Genomic DNA, 17,803 nt, shown 5'->3' with positions numbered 1-17,803 from the left:
CCAGCCAGAAGCGATGTCCTGAACCTTGGCACCAGGTAGGCAACACAGCCTTCAGGGCTTTCTGTCTTTGCTGCAGAGAACAGTATCTACTCCCCAAACCATGCTATCCCCTATTACTACTACATTTCTCTTTTCTTCCCCCACTTGAATGACACTCTGTACCACGCTGCTGTGGTCAGTTTGCTCATCCTCCCTGCAGTCTGTGCCCTCGTCCACATCTGGAGCAAGAACCTCATACCTATTGGACAAGGGCACTGGCTGATGCTTCTCCAAAGCTAAATTCTGGATCTCCATACCTGCCTCACTTGCAGCCACATCATCCTGTCCCTGACCACGGACCAAATTGATGTAGTTAATCTAAGAAGTGTGACTGCCTCCTGAAACAGTGTCCCAGTAACACTCTCCCTCCCTGATGTGTCGCAGTGTCCACAGCTCAGATTCCAGCTCATCAACTGAGCCAAAGTTCCTTGCTGCAGATGTGGTCACTGTGGATCACACTGGCGTCCACCAGCTCCCACATACTACAGCTGCAGCACATCACCTGCCCAGTCATCTCTATTCTATTTAATTAATTAATTTGGATGTTAAATATTTGAAAATTGAATTTCTTATCTCTACAGCTGTAATAATGTCTCCTGACTTAAACCACTTGGCCAATCAAAAGAGACAGGAAGAGATACCCACCAATCACCTAACTGTTTTCCTGTGTTGTCACACTTCAGCCCTGACAGGTAGAAACAGGTTCAAGAGGCTCTCTGCCGCCGTTTTTTATCACCCACCGCCGGTGCCCTTCTCACGCAAGTCCGCTCTCCATGTGTTCCCGACTCTCCTCTCACTGTTTTAAACTGTAAAAATCCCAACTCTCCTCTCGCTGTTTTAAACTGTAAAAATCCCGACTCTCCTCTCGCTGTTTTACACAAATTCCCGGCTCTCCTCTCGCTGTTTTACACACATTCCCGGCTCTCCTCTCACTGTTTAAACTGTGGACTGTAGGACTGGAACATACCCTAAAAAAAGACAGGCATTATTGAGACCCATGCAGATACCCAATGCCACACCTTTTATTTGGAGGAAGTGAGACAAGTTAAAGGAGAAATTGTTCGGTGAGAGACCAAGTTCAGCCAGGCAGAGGAGAGCGGTGGTGGATGGGGATTGTTCAGGCCTCTGTTCAAGGAAGAAGCAAAGAGCCCTCAGACCATCCTGGTGGGGAATGGAGGCATAGAGGGATTGGACATCCATGGTGAAGAGGAGGCGTTCAGGGCCAGGAAACTGGAAATTGCTGATATGACGTAAGGCATCAGAGGAATCACAAATGTAGATGTTAAGAGACTGGACAAGGGGAGAGAGAATGGAGTCAAGATAGAAAGAAATGAGTTCCATGGGGTTAGAACAGGCTAACACAATAGATCTACTGGGACAGTCCTGTTTGTGGATATTGGGAAGGAGGTAGAAGTGGACTATGTGGGGTTGGGAGACTGAGGTTGAAAGCTGTGGAGGGAAGATCTCCAGAGGAAAGATCCCTGTCTCCATTTCTGATGATAGACTGTCATCCAATATTCATTATAAGCCCACCGACTCCCACAGCTACCTCGACTACAGCTCCTCACACCCTACTTCCTGTAAGGACTCCATCCCGTTCTCTCAGTTCTTGCACTTCTCTTGCATCTGTTCCAATTATGCCACCTTCCAAAACAGTCCTTCTGACAGGTCTTCCTTTTCCCTTAACCAAGGCTCCTCCCCTCTGGCAGGGCCCTCAACCATATCCAACCCATCTCCTGCACCCCTGCCATCACCCTTTTCCCTCCCTTCCACAATCATGATAGGGTTCCCTTTGTCCTCACTTTTCACCCCACCAGCCTCCACATTCAAAGGATTATCCTCTGCCAACTCCAGCATGATGCCACCACCAAACACATCTTCCACTCACCCACCCTTTGTCAGCATTCTGTAGAGACCATTCCCTCTGACACCCTGGTCCACTCCTCTATCAACCCCAATTCCTCATCCCCTTCCCATGACATCTTTCCATGCAATCGCAGAAGTTGCAACACCTGCCCCTTTACCTCCTCCCTCCTCACCGTCCAAGGCCCCAAACATTCATTTCAGGAGAAGCAGCGCTTCACATGCACCTCCTTCAATTTGGTCTACTGCATTCGCTGTTCCCAATACAGTCTCCTCTACATTGGGGAGACTAAATGCAGACAGGGTGACTGCTTTGTCGGATACCTTCGCTCAGTCCACAAGCATGTCCCAGGCCTCTGTCGCTTACCATTTCAACACATCATCCTGCTTTCATGCACACATGTCTGTCCTTGGTCTGCTGTAATGTTCCAGTGAAGCCCAACACAAACTGGAGGAACAGCACCTCATCTTCCAATTAGGCACCTTACAGTCTACTGGACTTAACATTGAGTTCAAAAACTTCAGACCATGAACTCTCTCCTCCATCTTGACCCTTTTTTTTTATCCAATTTTATTTATTTATCTTAAGTTTTTTTAAATTTTATTTAATCTTTAATTTATTTGTTCATTTTTTAATCATTTTTCCCCGAACCACCCCCTCCCCCCACACAGGGCCATCTGTCACTTGTTTCTATGTTTGGCTTTCACAGCATGCTGACCGTGTTCTGCTATTAACACCTTCTGCTATCTTATCTTTATGCCGCTATCAGCACCTTCTTTACTCTTCACCACTACCATTAACACTCCCATGGTCTTCTGTCCATGACATTTTTGTCAATCTCTTCTTAGCTGTCACTTATCCCTGATCTTCTATCTTGCTCCACCTGCTCCATCATCTCTTAAATAGCATAAAATCCATCTCTATTTTTCTTTAGCTCTGAAGAAGAATCATACGGACTCGAAACTTTAACCCTGTTTCTTTCTCCACGGATTCTGCCAGACCTGTTGAGCCTTTCTAGCATTTTCTGTTTTTACTTCAGGTTTCTAGCATCGACAGTATTTTGTTTTTATCGTACTGTTTTAAAGTAATTTCCTACATTGTTGGCAACTTCCTCCTAGTTCCACCAACTTTTGAAAATTGCTTTGTGTTTCCCCAGGTCCTGGCATTGGCTGCCCAGGAATTATCCCAGCCTGACAGCAGCCAGAAAACAGCCAATGAGAGCCCCTTCATTGAGCTCCTGAGGAAAGGAGCTTCTGATCTGCATGACCCCAGTCAACAGTGGAAGAAGATCATCAAGGAAAGGATAGAAAACAAGACCCGTCGCTTTGCCAAAGTAAGAACATAGCCAAGATGGGGGGGTTTGGACTTGGCTGAGTGGAGCAGGTCGGGACTGGGCATTGGGGGAGTCAGGACGGGAGGTCGGTGAGCAGCAGTGTCCTGGTGACAATCTGGCTGGGTGCATTTAGCTGCGGGCCTGTCGGGAGAGGTTGATAGACCTGCAGTTTGGGATGTGACAAGCCTGGAGTAGGGCTTCTGAAATCAGAGAGAGTAAAGGGCTCACAGAACTAGGTCAGAGTCAGGCATTGGTTGGTTTAAGGCAAACAGGAGGTTGTTTACAGCCTGTCTCTCTGTCAGTTCTCCCATCGCGCCCATCTGTCTCTCTCTCTCCCCTCTTCATGCATACATAAACTGCATTCGTGTCATGCTTTGTTTCTCACTCTATCTCTTACACATTTCATGTTTCTGTCTTACTTTCGCTCTTGTATAGCTGTCTCAATCTGCATCTCTCTCTCTGTCCCTCCCCCTCTCTCTAATGGTCAGTCTGTCTCTCTCGGTGCCCATCCCTCTCTCTCTTTCTTTCTCCATTTATCTCACCTTGCTCTCGCTCCCTTTCTGGCTCTGTCACCCTCACCCTCGCTCCTGTCGTCTCTATCTCTCTCTCCCTGTTACCATCTCATTTTCTGCCTTTCTCTCTCACTCCCTGCTCTCTGTCTTCTACCTCTCTTCTGTTCTGAGGGCATTGTGAAGAGATCCTGCTCTTGGTGTGTTTACAGATTATCTGATTGTTCCTCTTTGTCAGGGAACATCAAGACCAGAACCCAAGGCTGTTCCCAACAGGCTGAGCTCAGTAGCTGGACATTTCTTCTTCCCCCTAATCAAGAATTATGACAGGTACTATCTTTTCAGTAACATATCCATCTGTGAGTCTTGTCATGACCATGTAAAAGGAGTTTCCTCAAAGTGGTCCATGAGCTAAGAATTTGTGTGTGTGTACGTATGTAAGCCCCTTTTAATTTATGAGTAGTTCAATTTAAAAATAAACCAGCAGACAAGCTTTAGTCTTAAACACAATGAAGGTTAGTTTATTACAAAACTCATGCTGAAAGTTACTTAAGTAAAAGTGCTAAAGTTATTAACTAAAATACAGATACAAAAATTAAAATGCAGATAAAAGAAAAAGATACTTAAAGATGAGATTTCAATTCAATCTCTGAGTTGCAGGCTCGTTGCTTGAATTAATTCTTTCCAAAGTGAAGGGGTTGAAATTTTAAGTTCGGCTTAGCACTGCGATGGCTTCTGCAGTTGACGAGTCAGCGTTTGCCTTTTTCAGGTGGACTCAACAGATCAAGCAGGTTTTTGGAGACAGAGGTTTCTTGTTCCTCAGTAGTTTTGCGGTTATGGCATTTGCAGATTTGCCTGGGACTCTCACTAGAACAACAGTTGATTTTTTAAAATAAAAATATCTGGAAAAACTCAGCAGGTCTGGCAGCATCTGCGGAGAGGAACACAGTTAACGTTTTGAGTCCATATGACTCTTCAACAGAACTAAGTAAAAATAGAAGAGAGGTGAAATATAAGCTGGTTTAAGGGGGTGGGGTGGGGCAAATAGAGCTAGATAGAGGGCCAGTGATAGGTGTAGATAGCCAAAAGATGTCGCAGACAAAAGGACAAAGAGGCGTTGAAGGTGGTGATATTATCTAAGGAGTGTGATAAATAAGGGTAGAAAGCAGGACAAGCAAGGTACAGATAGCCCTAGTGGGGGTGGGGATGGGGTGAAGGAATCGAAATAGGCTAAAAGGCAGAGATAAAACAATGGATGGAAATACATTTAAAAATAATGGAAATAGGTGGGAAAAGAAAAATCTATATAAATTATTGGAAAAAAAGGGGGGGATCGGAAAGGGGGTGGGGATGGAGGAGAGAGTTCATGATCTAAAATTGTTGAACTCAATATTCAGTCTGGAAGGCTGTAAAGTGCCTAGTCGGAAGATGAGGTGCTGTTCCTCCAGTTTGTGTTGAGCTTCACTGGAGCAATGCAGCAGGCCAAGGACAGACATGTGGTCATGAGAGCAGGGTGGAGTGTTGAAATGGCAAGCGACAGGGAAGTCTGGGTCACGTTTGCAGACAGACCGAAAGTATCCTGCAAAGCGGCCATCCAGTCTGCGTTTGGTCCGTTCAGTGTAGAGGGAAGTGCAAGTGAAATGCTACTTCACTTGAAAGGAGTATTTGGGCCCTTGGACAGTGAGGAGAGGGGAAGTAAAGGGGCAGGTTTTCACTTGCACTTCCCTCAATTTAGTCTACTGCATTCGTTGCTCCCAATGTGGTTTCCTGTACACTGAACAGACCAGACGCAGACTGGGTGACCGCTTTGCAGAACACCTTTGGTCTGTCCGCAAGCATGACCCAGACCTCCCTGTCGCTTGCCATTTCAACACTCCACCCTGCTCTCATGCCCACATATCTGTCCTTAGCCTGCTGCATTGTTCCAGTGAAGCTCAACGCAAACTGGAGGAACAGCACCTCATCTTCCGACTAGGCACTTTACAGCTTTCCGTACTGATTATTGAGTTATTTTAGATCATGAACTCTCTCCTCCATCCTCACCCCATTTCCGATCCGCCCCATTTTTTTCCAATAATTTATATAGATTTTTCTTTTCCCACTTATTTCCATTATTTTTAAATGTTTTTCCATCCATTGTTTTATCTCTACCTTTCAGCCTATTTTGATTCCTTCACCCCCACCCACACTAGGGCTATCTGTACCTTGCTTGTCCTGCTTTCTGCCCTTAATTATCACATTCCTTAGATAATATCACCACCTTCAACGCCTCTTTGTCCTTTTGTCTATGACATCTTTTGGCTATCTCCACCTCTGGCCCTCTATCCAGCTCTACAACAAAAACAGAATTACCTGGAAAAACTCAGCAGGTCTGGCAGCATCGGCGGAGAAGAAAAGAGTTGACGTTTCGAGTCCTCATGACCCTTCGACAGAACTTGAGTTCGAGTCCAAGAAAGAGTTGAAATATAAGCTGGTTTAAGGTGTGTGTGTGGGGGGCGGAGAGAGAGAGAGAGAGAGAAGTGGAGTGGGGGTGTGGTTGTAGGGACAAACAAGCAGTGATAGAAGCAGATCATCAAAAGATGTCAACAACAATAGAACAAAAGAACACATAGGTGTTAAAGTTAAAAGTTGGTGATATTATCTAAACGAATGTGCTAATTAAGAATGGATGGCAGGGCACTCAAGGTATAGCTCTAGTGGGGATGGGGAGAGCATAAAAGATTTAAAAAAATTTTTTAAAAAATAATGGAAATAGGTGGGAAAAGGAAAATCTACATAATTTATTGGGGAAAAAAAAGGAAGGGGGAAACAGAAAGGGGGTGGGGATGGGGGAGGGAGCTCACGACCTAAAGTTGTTGAATTCAATACTCAGTCCGGAAGGCTGTAAAGTGCCTAGTTGGAAGATGAGGTGTTGTTCCTCCAGTTTGCGTTGGGCTTCACTGGAACAATGCAGCAAGCCAAGGACAGACATCCCCCTTCCTTTTTTTTTCCCAATAAATTACATAGATTTTCCTTTTCCCACCTATTTCCATTATTTTTTTAAAAAATTTTTAAAATCTTTTATGCTCTCCCCACCCCCACTAGAGCTATACCTTGAGTGCCCTGCCATCCATTCTTAATTAGCACATTCGTTTAGATAATATCACCAACTTTAACTTTTAACACCTATGTGTTCTTTTGTTCTATTGTTGTTGACAACTTTTGATGATCTGCTTCTATCACTGCTTGTTTGTCCCTACAACCACACCCCCACTCCACTTCTCTCTCTCTCTCTCTCTCTCTCTCCGCCCCCCACACACACACCTTAAACCAGCTTATATTTCAACTCTTTCTTGGACTCGAAATCAAGTTCTGTCGAAGGGTCATGAGGACTCGAAACGTCAACTCTTTTCTTCTCCGCCGATGCTGCCAGACCTGCTGAGTTTTTCCAGGTAATTCTGTTTTTGTTTTTGTTTTGGATTTCCAGCATCTGCAGTTTTTTTGTTTTTATCTCTATCCAGCTCTACTTGAACCACCACCCCCTCCCCCCACCCTAAAGCAGCTTATATTTCACCTCTCTTCTATTTTTACTTAGTTCTGTTGAAGAGTCATACAGACTCGAAACTTTAACTGTGTTCCTCTCTGCAGATGCTGCCAGACCTGCTGAGTTTTTCCAGGTATTTTCATTTTTATTTTTGTTCTGGAATTCCAGCATCTGCAGTTTTTTGCTTTTATCTTAGTTGATTTCTTAATAACTTCCTCTTTGACTCCTAGTAGCAGAAAGAAAACCCCCATGATGTTGTCTCTCGGAGTTATTCCTGGGGGTTCTGCACACAAAATGGCTGTTATGTTATAAAATTTAAAATGGCTGTTATGTTAACTTTCAAGGAGTCATTATTCCACCAGACAAAGAAGTTAATTATGTTGAGGTCCTTTGAAGTCCCTTCCTGTCCCTTGTTCCCTCAGAAGTAAAAAGGCATTTCACACCTTTTAGAAAATTCAATGGACATCCTAGAGGAGTCTTTGCATATTTAAGGACTCTTCGTAGCCAGCTCTAGAAACATGAACCTGACAAGGTTTGATCTAACATAGAAAGGTGCCATGTTTTCTGTCCATTCTTCCCTTTTGAAAAAGTCTTTCAAACTCAATGTAAAGGTTTGGAAACAGAAATGTACCTTCAAAACAGTTGTCCTTAAAATCTGTAATATCATAATTACATGTTCGTGACAACCTTCATAAGAATTTATGTTCATGGTTTCCTTTTTTTAATTGATCATCTCACTGATCACAATCCTCAAACTCATCAGTCACATCACGGAGAAATAACAGTTCTCCTCCCCATTCAGGTCGTTCCATCTCCCACAAGGACAACAACAAGTTGAATTCCTCAAGTGTGTGAAATATACGTCATCTTAGGGTAATTAATGCCAAACTAGCAAAGCAGAGATTGAGAGGAAAGACCGGAAAGAAGTTGGGGAGGAGGGATAGAGACCCAGACAGTGAGACTGAGCAGAGTGCTCTGTGCACTCCTGATCAATCAGCACAACAGCCCCAGCCACACCCCAACACCCCACCCTGCCATTGGACTTAGGCCCAGGTCCATGTGAACTCAAAGATGGCACAGACCTAGTACAAGCTGAGGTTACTGCCCTGCAATGAAGACCTGCAGTTTTGAGCCTGCCCCCATGTTTGTGACCCTGGAAGCCTCTGGCTTTCAGCTCAGATTCTCAGGTCTTGCTGTGGTCCCCAGACCACACTGACCACTGTTTTACCCCGCTAAACCACACTGGCCACTGCTTCCCATACTGACCATTGCTATACCCCACTAGACCACACTGACCATTGCTATACCCCCATAGCCACACTGACCACTGCTTTACATCCCTTCAGATCACAGTGAACATTATTTTACACCCCTCTAGAGTACACTTACCACTGCTTTATTCCCCCACAGGCCACAGACACCGTTTGACTTCCTGGCTGAACAGCCTCTGATGATGGGACGTCTAATTCACACACTGGCAATTCTGATGTACTTTTCTGTGAATATCCCGGTGAGTGATGGGTCTGGGAATAATGGTGGTGAGCAACGCGAGACAAGCTGTTACAGTACTGCAGGGTTGAGTGTGGGGCACAATTCTGGACTGTTTCAGGTGTAGGATTCATGTGACAGTGACCAGCCATTTAAACATAAGCACCGGTGCTTGGTGTAAGACTTTCTATAATGTGAGTATTTGAGGGGTAGGTGGAGCATTAGCTGTGTAACCGGTGAGTTTATCCTCCCCTAGATCGCCATCCACATGGGGAAAGCTCTGCTGGACTTCATCTGGGCTGTTCGGTATCACAGAGACACGTGAGTAACAGTTCAAATGCCTATGACCTTGGTTTTAACCCTTCCTCTCCTGTAATTGTGTTTTTACAGTCGGTGCTGTGTTGCTGCTGCAGCCTCTCTTCGATTGCCCTCTCTGATTTTCTTCACTTGCCTTCTCTTGAGTCCCTAGCTGCTCTCCTACACCCAACGTTACTGTTCATGTATGAGCAATGACTAGGAGTGTGAGCAACATATAGATCGATGGGAAGCATTGCAGTCCCACTGCTGCTCTGGGTGAACTCTTCTCCAGTGATCATTCGAACATTGTCAGATCAGGACAGTCATTTGGCTGATATTACTCACTGGTGGAACCTTGTGATTTTGGGATCAATGGTGCATTATGCTATGGAGATCCAGAGACCAGTGGAGTGAGGGGATGGGATGGGACAGGACAGGATGGGAGGGAGGTTTGTGTCCATTGATGGTATCTGGTGTCTGGCTCACATCTCCAGGAGCCTCTCCAGCTCCAGTCTGTATATCGCCACTGCTGCAGGCTCTTTGAGCATTCTTGAGTAGGATAGGGGATTTCAGTTTTTGGTGTGTGGGCTAGGTTAGTTGGGTCATTGTAGCATTGCCCTGATGGTTTGTGCTGTGAGCTCTCTGTTTAGTTGCCTTTACTGGGGAGGGTATATAACCCACTCTCAGGTCTCTTATTGCTCTCTCAGGTATGTGCGGCAGGGCACACTGTTCGCTGTCTCCTCGGTGCTACTGAGTGTTCCCAGCCACCTCCTCCTGACTGAAGTTCCGGATGAACTCCTGGAACTGAGATTCTGGCTTGCAGGTGAGTCCTCATCAGAGTTCCGAATACTTCATCACCTGGGTAACGCAGCAAACTAGACATGGACCTTTCTGCTCAGGGACATGGGCTCAGCTCCAGCCCACACCTGTTGGATGTGCATGGGCTGGGTTTTCTCAGCTAATGTCCTAAAGCTTTCATATTTTCCCTTTTGCATCACACAGTACTCGAGCCATTGGTCCTTTAAACTATCCACATTCTGGAGCTGATCAGCTGTGGCTCAAAGGATAGCACTCTCACTTCTGAGTCGGAAGATCATGGGTTCAAGTCTCACTCCAGAGACTTGAGCACAAAATCTATTTCACTACAGTACTGAGGAAGGGGCAGTACTGAGGGAGTGCTGCACTGTCGGTGGGACAGTGCTGAGAGCACGCCACACTGTTGGAGGTGCTGTCGTTTGAATGAAACTTCAAGTTGATACCCTGTCCCCTAGTAGACTTGGTGTGTAACTGCACTAGGCAGGTGTTGCTCTGGGGATTGGGATCCAGAGGAAGAATTCAGACATATCTTTCTGTAGGTACACGGGCTGATTGCATGGAAGAAGGCCCTAGCTCCCCTTCATCAAATGATTTGAAGGGGTCCAACTGACGAGAAGTATAGAAGGCCCAACAAGCTAAGTGCTGCCTTACAGGCCCCCAATGAAATGGGCTTTGGGCCTAGTTGCTGCACTAGTAGCTGGGATTCCGCCTTCCTGCCTGACCCCTAGTTCTGGCTACAGGCCTTTGCTGAAATCCCAGCCTACGTGTGAGGTGTGGGCATTACCTTGAGTGCTCCAGTTCCCAAAGTGTACAACTTCCAGTGCAGCAGTCTTACCCTAAGATGTTACTCTCTTGCCAGATGTTGCTGAGAATGATCCAGATGAAGTATGCCGTGGGTCAGCCTTGCAGAGTTTGCTCTTACTGGAAAACTTCAAGAAGAAACTTGGTGACATTAAAGAATAATTGGACATCTCACCCAGACTCATCCATTAACATACCTGGAAACTGCAAAGGACACTTCTTGTAATCACCATGAACTGGAGTGTGAGTCACCGCCTGATTCTGGCCTTAGACAGAAGGCTTCACCAGCAATTGCACGGACTGCAAGATTCAGGAGCTAGGGGACAGGAGGGGGAGATACCAATAAACTGAACGTCCTTTGAGGCTGACATGGGTGAGAAGTCTGAACCCATAATGTTTTATCCCCCATGTTTGGTAGTAGTTACAGAACTGTTAGCTCAAGGGGCTCAGTGAAGTGTTAAACTATCAATGGAATAGTGGATAATGGTCTCGCAGTTCCACATCTAATACGTCTGTGCACATTTGCAGACTTGTTATTTTTCTGACCTGGAGGTGCAGTCATCGAGTCTCTCTGGGAACCTATGTACATCCTATCTTTGTCTCTGATGAAGGTGCCGATTCTCACTAGGGTTTATCTCTTTTTTTCTCTCTCTCTCTCTCTCTCCCTGTGGGGTGTGGCCACATGGTGTTTCAGGTTGCTCAACATTGAAGTGCGTCGTTGCTGATCCTGATGACCACATGTGCAATTTAAGCAGGAATTGAGCAACAAGGAGTGGGAATTATGCCTAAATTCTCCCTAAATTGGAGAGACCAAAGTAAATCATACCACAAATAATGCAACAGAGTGAACTTGTGACTTCCTAGCTTGTGTCAATAAACACCACACAACATGGTATATTTAACCCACTGCAGCAGTGACCATCTGTGTAAGTTAACAAATGCTGTTAGGGTGAGAAAGAAAGAGCCAGATGGGTTAGTGATTCATTTGAGGCCTTTTCCTTCTGCTGTTCAGTGATTTGTTCAGTTTTATCCATGTGACTATCTTCATGGCCAAAGTGAGTTTATCAAGTTGTGTCAGCTGAGTTGTACGGTCTAGAAGTCTCAGCTTTCCTTCCCTTCCTGTGCTGAACTAGTGACTACCTCCTTGGGGAAAGGGGCACAGTTGGCCTCAGTGCCAGAGCTGGGAGAATTGGCCAGAAGAACTCCCATATTTTCCCAGCACCAAAACCTCTTGCAGCAGATTAAGTGTGAGCAGCATTGAGGACCAATCTGCTTTCAGATTCAGGGAAATATTTCTTGTGCTGATCAACACAACCTGGGGTTTCTTGTATTTTCAGAATAAATATTTTTTTCTCACTCACCAGCTGGAGTTTTGTTGTACAGCTTTAATTTTTTTGCCATGTTAGGTAGGGGTAATGAGGAGTGGCAGATTACTCATTCTGTCTGTGTGTCTCTCTCTCTCTCTCACCCTCCAGTAAAGCTGTGTAACTGCCTCTTTCATTGTTGGGTTTGTTCTTCTGCAGCTTTTAATTTTACCTCCTCAACCTCCCATCTCTACTGAAGCTGCAGATTACCTGCTTGGCTACCCTGTACCTGCCCAATCACGTGTAAATTTAGACAGCAAGTGGCCCTGTGCTATTTGGCTGTGGAGGATCTCAGGGTTGAGCCCAGACCTGCATTGTACTTAACAAAAACAGAATTACCTGGAAAAACTCAGCAGGTCTGGCAGCATCGGCGGAGAAAAGAGTTGACGTTTCAAGTCCTCATGACCCTTAAACAGTTCTGTTGAAGGGTCATGAGGACTGGAAACGTCAACTCTTTTCTTCTCCGCCGATGCTGCCAGACCTGCTGAGTTTTTCCAGGTAATTCTGTTTTTGTTTGAATTTCCTGCATCCGCAGTTTTTTTTGTTTTTATCTCTGCATTGTACTTAACCTGGTGGCACTGAGACCAGTCCCCTCACCCACCCTGACTGGCATCAGCACAGCCCAGGCACAGTCCTGGGCTGGCACTCACTGGTTAGCACGCTTGCCAGCTGTGTTCTGTCTGACCTGTGTTGCTCCTTGTGTTTTTGGATGAGTAAAACTTATCGCACCGGCTGGATACCGTTCTTCTGCTGGTTTCTCTTTCTCCTCGTCATTTCAAATAATGAGCAGAGTGTTCTCGAAACAAAAGTATTTATTTTCATCTTTACAGAAGTAACAGTGCTTGTCAGTTGTAAGGAATTATAAAGTCAATAATCTCCTTTCCCCTTCCAGTTAATTCTCAAAGTAAGGTGACAGTATTCAAATTAGTAGGAAATAGGAGCCCAGCTGCTTGGATCCAGTGTCACCAGTTAAAGGAGCCATTTGATACAGGAGCTATTATCTTACAGACAGGAGTTGTTTGATACAGGACCTATTACCTTACAGGTAGAACTCTCCAGGCTGATAGAGCCTTCAATTGTCACTTGCCCAGCAACTGAAGCTGTTTGTGTTTTACTCTATTGCTAAAGCTGTGGAGGCTGCAAATACCAATCAGTACAAAATATGGAGGGAAATCAGGACTTTTTTAAATTTTGTGCTTATAGGGTCATAGGAACCCTTTCCATATAGACAACCCTGTGCCAACCTCAAACAGTCAAAGGGCAGGTACAGCATGGTTAGATATAGGCAGCCTAGTTGTCCCATCAAACACTCCCTGGACACGTACAGCATGGGGTTAGGTACAGAGTACAGCTCCCTCTACCCTTCTCAAATAATGTGCCACTATGAATTGTGCTATTGGCCAGTAGGAGGTAGGGGTAACCTGATTTCACAAACAAACCCATATAGGCAGCAAACTTGATAGCTTTTAGCCCAGGAGTCTAGGCTGTCTGAATCCTGGATACAAAGGTAACGGCCAGTATCTAACCCACAGTGACATTCAGTCTCTCAATAATGATGTTTAAAGGACTCGAGTTGTAATAGGGCCTGAAGATACAAACTGTGGCTCAAAAATGATAACTGTTATAATGAACACCCTCAAATGTACTGCACCTGTCGGGGAGGGACGGCGATACAGGATTGTCCTATTCATCTACATGTCACCCGACACAAAGGAGTGATCTCAGGAAAGCAGCAGGTTTTAGTTTTTCAGAATGCTGGATCCGATAGAAACAAATGCTGTTCCTTTATTTTATAACGAGATAGTGTGTTCCATTAGACTCCTGACTTGTGTCTTGACGGTGGTGTAGAGGCTTTGGGGAGTCAAAATAACCAGCCTCTGACCTGTTTTAGTAGCCCCTGCCTTGTCAGACAGTATAAAGGAGAAAGTGAGTTTTGCATAGAATTCAACACACATATAACCTAACTCCTCAAAAAGGAAGGTTTTAACACATGAATACACCTATATTAAAATTTTACAGTACTTCAATAGAACTGATCATTCCTATAACTAAAATCTCCAGTTACTTTACATTTAAAGTTTCAAATTTGTTAATTTTAACATCAGACAAATACATAGAAAAATATACGCATCAAAAATATAGTTTACCAGAGTCTCCTGTCCCAGTGCATACACCAGTCCGGAGTGCAGAGACAGGAATCACTTAATCGCAGAGGTGTCCAAGGAGTCTTGCACCCTGAAGTTTGTGGAGTCACATGTGAACTTTGTAAATAATTGGGAACAGGGGTTCAGAGTTCTTAAGTTGCTGATATGAACAGATCTTGCTGTTTTGGCCTTGGATTCGTCCACTGACTCAATGGAGTTAACATTAGCCCTTTCAAAAATCCAAGCCCTTGAAATTCAAACTCACCCAAGGAAACCCCAGGAAATTTTGCGTCAGTAGCTCAAATACACCATGGGTTTGAGGGACACTGATTGGACACCCCCTCTCTGTAAGGCGGGTTGAAATTGTGTATTTACTAACACTGGTAAATATAGGACAGGAATTTTTGCTGGTTTCTACCTTAAAAGCCCTCGAAGTGGAGATTCATCAGCAAGCTGGAAAGAGGCATCAGAGGTCCAGAATTATCACAGTAGTAAGAACAAAAAAACTGCGGATGCTGGAAATCCAAAACAAAAACAGAATTACCTGGAAAAACTCAGCAGGTCTGGCAGCATCGGCGGAGCATTCTTCTTCGCCGATGCTGCCAGACCTGCTGAGTTTTTCCAGGTAATTCTGTTTTTGTTTTTTATTATCACAGTAGTACTGCTTCTCATTTCTGTGAGAATTCACAACTAAGAATTTGTGGCTATCAGACCAGTCATAGACTGGAAAGTGACAAGAGATGTGACCCTTACCCTGCTGATTAAATGGGTGCTGTACACGGGCCAGTTGCTGTACAGGTTGATCCTAGATATGTCACAGTAAAGGTGAGGCCATTAAGCGGTCATAACACAGAAGCCGTGATGGGAGTTATTACATGTGTTGCAGCAGCCAACACTGGTCTGGGTTGTATCACTGGAGTAAGAGGTTAAGGAGGGGGAGGAGGATGTTCAAAATTTGTGAAATCCTCAGCAGAGAATCGGGGGTCAACAAAGCTAAGGGAATTTTATTTTTTTCTCCACCACCCACTGTAAAACCCCCCCACCCCCCTCCCCAATGCCAGCGGCACTCCTGCTAACAAGTAACCCCAGTCAGTTGTCAGCATTTCTGGTAGCAGTATGCCCCAGTGGGGTTTTTCCCTGGTGTTTAACAGTCTTCAGTTAAAAAAATATGATCTGTGTTCAAACTTCAGAATTCGGTTATAGATTTTAAAATCCACCTAATTGTAAATCAGAAGGTGGACGGGCACTATGTGCCTGGGCTTTGGGTATTAAAGAGATTGGTACCATCCAGAAGAATTGGATCAATAAAAGTGGAGGAGGACTCAGGAAAGCCAATTGCAGTTTAATCTGCCTAAGTCTAGGATAATGCTCAAAGATTTGGGAAACTCAGTCCTTGATGAATGAGCAAAGTTTTTAGAATTAGGATAGTAACTGATATACCTTCAGCTTCCTCCCTTCAGGCATAAGATCATAAGAAATAGGAGCAAGATTCAGCCCAGAATCTACAGAATTTTGGCCATTCGGCCCATTGAGCCTGCTCCTTCATTCAATAAGATTATGGCTGATCTGATGGTGATCTTAACTCCACTTTCCTGCCTGCCCCCCATAACCCTTGACTCCCTTATACATCACAAATCTGTCCAACTCAGCCTTGAATATATTCAATGAACCAGTCTCCACTGCTTTCTCTGGAAGAGAATATCAAAGACCAAGGACACACACAGAAAAAAAAAAAAGTGCTTTAAATGGGAGACCCCTTATTTTCAAATTGTGCCCCCTATTTCCAGATTCTCCTCTCAGTGCCTACCCTGTCAATCCCCCTCAGAATTTTATGTTTCAATAAGATCATCACTTATTCTTCTAAACTCCAATGAATACAGGCCCAACCTGTTCAACTTGTCCTCATAAGACAGTCCCTTCATTCCAGAAATCAGCCCAATGAACCTTCTCTGCTTGCCATGCAAGTATATCCCTCCTTAAGTAAAGAGACAAAAACTGTACACAGTACTCTGGGTATGGTCTCGCCAATGCTCCGTACAATTGTAGCAAGGTTTCCCTATTTTTATACTCATCCTCCTTGAAATAAAGGCGTCACAGGCACTTAGGAAACTCATTGTCCTAACTTTGCATAGATCATTCACAAGGCCACATCTTAAATAATTTGTGACACACAACCTGCAAAAGTACTTTGGTATGCTGCAGAAGGTTCAGACAAGAGTAATCTGGACAACAAAGGGACTATGGAATTCAATTGGTTGCCACCAGAGAAAATAAGATGGGGGTGCAGATGGTCATGTTTCAGGTCTGTAAGATGCCAGGACAAATGAGTAACAGGGATGTATGCAGGTTATTTAGCCAGGACAATGGGCCCAGAACTGTAGGCCTGGAGGATAAAAGTAATCAGCATCAAGTAAGTTCTGAATTAGAAAAAAATTCCTTGTAGCAAAAGCAGTTAAAGAACTGAGTGAATCTCTTTAGGACAAGAGTGATGGCTCAGTGCATTTTTGACAATCAAACACTATGATTTCCAACCTGCACGGGTGACTGGTGAATAGCTTCTGTCCTGGGCAATACAAAGTTAAATTGTAAGATTGGATATTCTGAAGTTTTGCTGGAAAGGATAAATGGGCAATAAGGAGCCCATGCCATGGATCACCCTGTACATGGGCCAGGGAAGACTGAGCTAAAGGCCCTTCCTCCCCATTGTCCTTTCTGTCTGGAAGACAATGTTCAAAGCTGTTATTCAACACACAGCCTAAGAGACCAAACAAGTGAAGTGTGTCCTCTTCGTACAATACAGCGGACATCAAACCTGGAAATGCTACACAGTGTCCTGTGATATTGCACTGAAATGAGATGAGTGACAGGCTGGTGTTCGTTCAACCAGCACCCAAGCTAATGGGAGCAGCCAACGTTGCACCTGGTCCTGAGGCAGCTGTAGCTCGCTGGTTCAGTGGCTTGTGACAAATGTGTCACAGTCCAAGGGCTTCCTATCTGGAAATGTGTGAGCTGCTTTGAGACTGGCTGGAGGAGGTGGTGCCAGCACTGAGTTGCGAGAATCCACTCTGGCAGGACTCCAAGCTAGTCATGGACCCCCTGTAAAGAGAAAGGGCAACCATTAAATTGTGCTCCTATCACCTCTTCTGCAGGTACCCCCCCAGGAACACACCCAAGTCATGGGTGCAGGAGGATGCCATTCGGTCTCCCAGGCTTGTTCCACCATTTATTGAGATCGTGGCCGATAACCATCTGCCTTGGTTCCATATCTTTTTATCATCATGAGTCTTGCTGCACCAGTCTAGACCTTAGCAGGCTATTTGAGCATAGAAGGCATTACAGTCTTAACATTTATGTACATGCACTTCCAGCAGGAGTGGGTCCCTGGGGGATAAGCAGGAACAGCAATCTCAGCTTATCAATCAGGATATGCAGCCATTGTGATCTCCTGCTCAGGCAGTGGCTTGGGGACCATGTCAATATAAGGTGACATGGCAACAGACATCAGTGGGAACACACACCCCACCTCCAGCCAAGAAGTTAAATCTGGCCCTCATTTTACTGAGGAACCGCCCACTCAGCAGATTTTACAAGCTCAAGGACCCTGATTCCACCCTGCTGCTGCTTC

The 17,803-nt window shown here is 45.0% G+C and overlaps 2 protein-coding genes across 6 annotated transcripts in view; one reads left to right on the top strand and one right to left on the bottom strand.

Moving 5' to 3' along the window:
• The window catches only part of telo2 (TEL2, telomere maintenance 2, homolog (S. cerevisiae)), a 30,271-nt gene extending 18,241 nt beyond the window's left edge, over positions 1–12,030 (top strand). For all 5 annotated transcript variants that reach the window (XM_041207065.1, XM_041207061.1, XM_041207063.1 and 2 more), the window contains 6 exons: positions 3,060–3,236; positions 3,984–4,075; positions 8,679–8,778; positions 9,013–9,077; positions 9,761–9,876; positions 10,729–12,030. In XM_041207065.1, coding sequence (XP_041062999.1) covers positions 3,060–3,236; positions 3,984–4,075; positions 8,679–8,778; positions 9,013–9,077; positions 9,761–9,876; positions 10,729–10,832 — 654 coding nt within the window. In that variant the 3' untranslated portion in view covers positions 10,833–12,030. The remainder of the gene's footprint in view (positions 1–3,059; positions 3,237–3,983; positions 4,076–8,678; positions 8,779–9,012; positions 9,078–9,760; positions 9,877–10,728) is intronic.
• A 2,774-nt stretch (positions 12,031–14,804) lies between these two features.
• Positions 14,805–17,803, bottom strand: part of LOC121288222 (SEC14-like protein 5) — a 29,184-nt gene continuing 26,185 nt past the window's right edge. Inside the window, exon 16 of the mRNA XM_041206679.1 lies at positions 14,805–17,274. Coding sequence (XP_041062613.1) covers positions 17,169–17,274 — 106 coding nt within the window. The 3' untranslated portion in view covers positions 14,805–17,168. The remainder of the gene's footprint in view (positions 17,275–17,803) is intronic.

Source organism: Carcharodon carcharias, chromosome 15 (genome assembly GCF_017639515.1).
Source record: "Carcharodon carcharias isolate sCarCar2 chromosome 15, sCarCar2.pri, whole genome shotgun sequence".
In the NCBI taxonomy this organism is placed as follows: domain Eukaryota; kingdom Metazoa; phylum Chordata; class Chondrichthyes; order Lamniformes; family Lamnidae; genus Carcharodon; species Carcharodon carcharias.
Note: the sequence above shows the minus strand (reverse complement) of the source record. Positions and strands in the feature narration are given on the sequence as shown.